General features: G+C 36.5%; 1 protein-coding gene across 1 annotated transcript; it reads left to right on the top strand.

Moving 5' to 3' along the window:
* The first annotated feature begins 2901 nt into the window (after window positions 1-2901).
* On the top strand, window positions 2902-4110 carry LOC110049326 (melanopsin-B-like). Its single transcript, XM_020755119.2, has one exon. It carries the CDS (start codon window positions 2902-2904, stop codon window positions 3871-3873), a length of 972 nt encoding a protein of 323 aa, XP_020610778.1. The 3' UTR covers window positions 3874-4110.
* The last annotated feature ends 561 nt before the right edge of the window (window positions 4111-4671 follow it).

The raw sequence follows: 4671 nt of genomic DNA, 5'->3' as shown, positions 1-4671 counted from the left end.
TTATCCCGTGGATAACGTTATTCGCCTTTAGAACAACTGGGTCTAGGCTGAACCATTTTCCATCATTAGATCGTTTTCACTCTTACGCAACGAAAAAATAAATCGAAAATTGTTCAGTGGATAAGGTCAAGAAGTTGTGATGTTATAGGAGGTTATTGAAGAAGACACTTTACCAAGTGTTAGGTCTCCGGGTTTTCCAAAACTGCAGATATTCGTCGAATTGTTTTGCGCAAATTTACAGAGCCCAGTATGGAGCCGCCAAGTTGGTGTACCCCTGTAGTACACCGATATGGCTTGAACATAGTGTAAATATCTGTGATTTACTTTGGCCATCTAGTCGATTGATTAATCTGAACTGAACCACGAGTACTTTTCCTGCAACTTTAACTCCTAAAAAGGCTAAATATCACTAGATAAGAATACACTTTTCGACATGCGCGATGGTAGCTGTATGTCAAGCACCGAAATTCAAAATGCGCTGGCTTCCAAACAAAGCACGCTACTGAGCTGGAAAAGTTGTGAAATAAGATACAGATTTAGATTTTCTTATGCCTGATGAGAATAAAAACTATCGTGGCTCTTTAGTTCTGGATTTTGGAATTTGATGATCTATAATACAGATCATCTTGGATTGGCAGTTATTTAGGATTAATAAAATATGCCCTCCATTGTGAGGATTTCTGCTTCGATTGAAATGCTGATTATAAAAGTAAACCAAAGCGGGCAAGAGAACGCCCGCCTTAGAATTTAAACTCAAGGGAAACACGGTCTGGAAGCCGTTGTTACTGGGTTTTTTCCTTTCCTGCTGAATCCATCTAATGCATTTGTTTAAAAAGAGTTTTTCTTCTTTTTTAAAGAAAGATGTCTCAATTTAACACTGGTAACCAGGATGTCGTTAGCTCCTTTGAAGGTCTAACTTTAGCTCAAACATGACTGTAATAGCTCCCAATTTTCTGTTAAATTGAACTTAACGGGTTTATTTTAGGAAAAAAAAATTCAACGAAGTAATTAAATGAAGGTCTACAATTACAGCGGATTAATGGTAAGCTATTTCTGTGCTCTGATGTCTTTTTCATTTTTGCCTTAAGGCGTTTCAATTAAAGTGATTGTCGAGCAATTGCAACGCCACCAAGTTCTCACATTTGCCTTATAAAGAAGAGATAATAATTCTTAGACTAAGAACACTGATAATTTGGCAGTATACAAGGGGGCTGAATGCCGCTCCACCTCTCCTTTTTTCTCAATTTTGAAAATGGAATTTCTTCAGTAGCTCTTGCGGAAATTTTGGTGGTAAGTGTTTCCTCCCGTCATTTTATGGTGCCATAGCTACCACATTTTGACATGCAGGTCTTTTTGACGGAAATCGTCGTTTTTTTTGTTGTAAGAGCAATAGTCTCAAACTTTAAAGATAAAACGAACTGTTTGGTTACTTGAACAACATCAGAAGCAGACGGAAAGAAACATTTTATTTTAAACTATGGCCTTGTGCTGTTTTTCAAAACAGGATTATTGCGGAAACAGGGTTGAGAAAATGACAGTAATTAGTATGCAGCCGCCAATTTGTTGTTCTATCGTGGGGAATCGAGCTCCAGCTAAACAATTTAATACAGTACATTCTACTATCAGATCAATCGCATTCACTTCAAATATGTCTGTTGATATCACTTCTAATTTATTTTCAGTTCAGCAAATTCAAAATGACATGAAAAAATTTGATCTCGTGACAATTCAGAGACACTGGGGTTTCGCCTGGGAAATCATAAATCTCAAAATGCTTCATTTCGGGACCAAAGCATTGACCGCTTACAAAATTTGACTAGAAGCTAAGTTTTTATATAGGAATATGAAAAGAAAGAACTTTGTAGGATTAAAAGTGAATAATATTGTTGACATTAAATGAAAACCAAGAAAAGAGAAAAAGGAAACTTACAAAGTGAAATGTAATTCATCTGAAATGGAAACTGTGTACAAAATTTGAATAGAGGCTAAGTTTTTATGTAGAGAATATGAAAGAAAAAAGAGCTTAAAAGTTTTAAAGGAATTAAAAGGTAAATTTTTTGACGTTAAGTGAAAGCCACCAATTTTTTTCCAAAGAGAAAAAAAAGAAACTTACAACATAAAATATAATTCATCTGAAATGGAAACTGTTTCATTAAGGACGGAAATGTGTTTAGAGACTGCAGCCTTCTTCCGCTTTTATTATGTAGCTGCAAGCAATAACAATGAGCTTTATGAGAAATTTGAATTTTTTATAAAGGATGTTAATCCCATAACCTACGGATCAAAACCAATTATCCTCATCCCTCTTAACACAGTTTAACAATGCTAGGATATTTACTTTATCTACTTTTTCTATATTTTTGCTTAAAACAGATTTCTCCTAAACTGGAGCAGAAAATAGTCAACAGCACAGTGTCAAATAAAGTTATCGAAAGTTGTAAAACGCTGGATCTCATGGTTAATTTTATTCAAGGAGAACCGGACAAGAAGGCAATTAATTGGTTCGTCCAATGAATATCGAGGCAATCGTTGCAGGTTATCAAATTGATCACCAGACGTGACGGAGTAAAGTGATGACTAGTCAAAACAGATGTGAAAACAAGTAAAATGCACCAAGATTGCTGATTCTGGAGAAAACGGTCGGCTGAGTGATGAAATTTTTAAGTGAAGCCCATAAACTTCCCGATATACCGCGCTACGTCAGACAAAGCAGATACCAATATAATTGTGCACAGAAAAAAGACGTCGACACAGAAAGCCTACGACACCTTCATGTTGGTTGAAACGCTCACCGACAGAAAGGAGAAGTATCTCAAACAGAACGATCCTTTTTTAGGCAAAGCAAAGGAAAGAAGAGTTAGTTTTACAAGATCATAACCTTCGAGACAATATCTCGGAAAAATGGACGAAGGACGACTTGAAAACTGGAACATAATCTTCGTGAGCACTGAGATATTGGTCTGCCTTTTAGGAATAATATTTAATGGGGCTGTAATTTTTACCATTTATAGAAATTTTCATCGTCGCATCTCAGCACCGACCTATCTTATCCTCAGTATCGCAGTGAGTGATTTTCTTTCTTCTGCGATACCTGTTCCATTGTCTATTGCAAGACATTTCCAACAGGAATGGCCGTTTGGTTTGGCTGGATGTCAGGCTCATGCTTTCATGATATTTCTACTTGCTCTCGTCTCCATCACCCATTTGGTTGCCATTTCAGTGGGGAAGTATTTAACTATCACCAGATCTCTCACCAAAGATTCATATTTCAATAAGAAAAAGGTACTTTTGACAATTTTGGGCTCGTGGATTTACTCACTCGCCTTCAGCGTAGCACCATTGGTAGGATGGTCGAGATACGGCATGGAGGGAACAAGTGTAACATGCTCTGTTAAATGGGAATCATCTCTTCCAAGCGATCAGGCATACTCTGGAGTTGCAATTTTCACTTGGTACTTTTTGCCTCTGGCCGTGATCACCTTTTGCTATTACAAGATCCATCAAGTGTCCGGACAGATTGTTGTCAACACTTCCCATTTGGATAGCTTAGCAATGACTGTGACGCAGGCCCTTTTGAAGAAGCACCGCAAATCCGCCTTGTATTTTTTAGCTGTCATAGCCGGTTTTCTAATTCCGTGGTCACCGTACGCTGTAGTGTCCTCTCTCTTAGTTCTAGGACGAAAGGTTAACCCTGTAACTACCAGTGCATGCATTGTGTTTGCCAGGATTTCGTTTTTCCTTAATCCAATACTCTATGCGATTTTTCATCGCAGGTTTCGACGACGCTTGATCCTTTCTGTTCCCATAACCAAACCGAACAGGGTTGTTAAACCAGCTGTTTTACCATCGGTTTCACGAACACTGGCTCTTTAAAGGAGCTACTGTACGTCTGGGTTTGGAGCATCCTTGAAAATTTTAGCCTCAATTGTTCAAGTTCGTCGTTTGTTAATCCGTTTAAATCTTCTCCATCCTTAACCATCCTTGATCCTTTATGGATTATTATTATTATCTTTTTGGCGTTTTACTATTTTAGCAAGCGTTTATTGTTAGGTTTCCTTCAATGTAAAGGTAATTTTTTATATAGCCTAAATAAATCAAAATACCATGACTGAGCTCCTTTCTAAAAACATTACACATCAACCTCTGTTGTTTTCTGTTTATCTTGATAGTGTCTTTACACCGTTACCAAAATAGATATTTCGAAAACAAATTATTGAATTCATTCATAAGCTATATTATTTCTGCATAAATCATACTCTTGAAAATCGTGTGCTACTATCTAATTACAGTATATTATTTCATAACTGAAGTTAGTATAAATCCCTATAAATCTATCATCTTTTAAATGGAGAACTCGTCAAAGACTTTCGGAGAGAAAGGTCAAACATAATAATAATAAGTTTTGTTTTTACTGTAGTTTCTCCTTGTTATTGATAACTGGGCCATTTCAATTAACAATATTACTTTCCAATGTTCTTACAATAATTCGCATTTTCATTATCATGACGAGAAATAGAGACATCCCGAAAGTTTTTTGGTAAAAAGCACACTTAACAAAAGGAGGTCACACCTATGAAAAAAAAAAAAGATCGTACTTGGAAAAATAGGTCACACTTGAAAAATAGAGTGTCACACGTGGAAAAATAGGTGACACTTTGAAAAATGGGTCAC

This window comes from Orbicella faveolata, unplaced genomic scaffold (genome assembly GCF_042242905.1).
Source record: "Orbicella faveolata isolate gen_17 unplaced genomic scaffold, um_ofav_v1 contig_35, whole genome shotgun sequence".
NCBI lineage: Eukaryota > Metazoa > Cnidaria > Anthozoa > Scleractinia > Merulinidae > Orbicella > Orbicella faveolata.
Note: the sequence above shows the minus strand (reverse complement) of the source record. Positions and strands in the feature narration are given on the sequence as shown.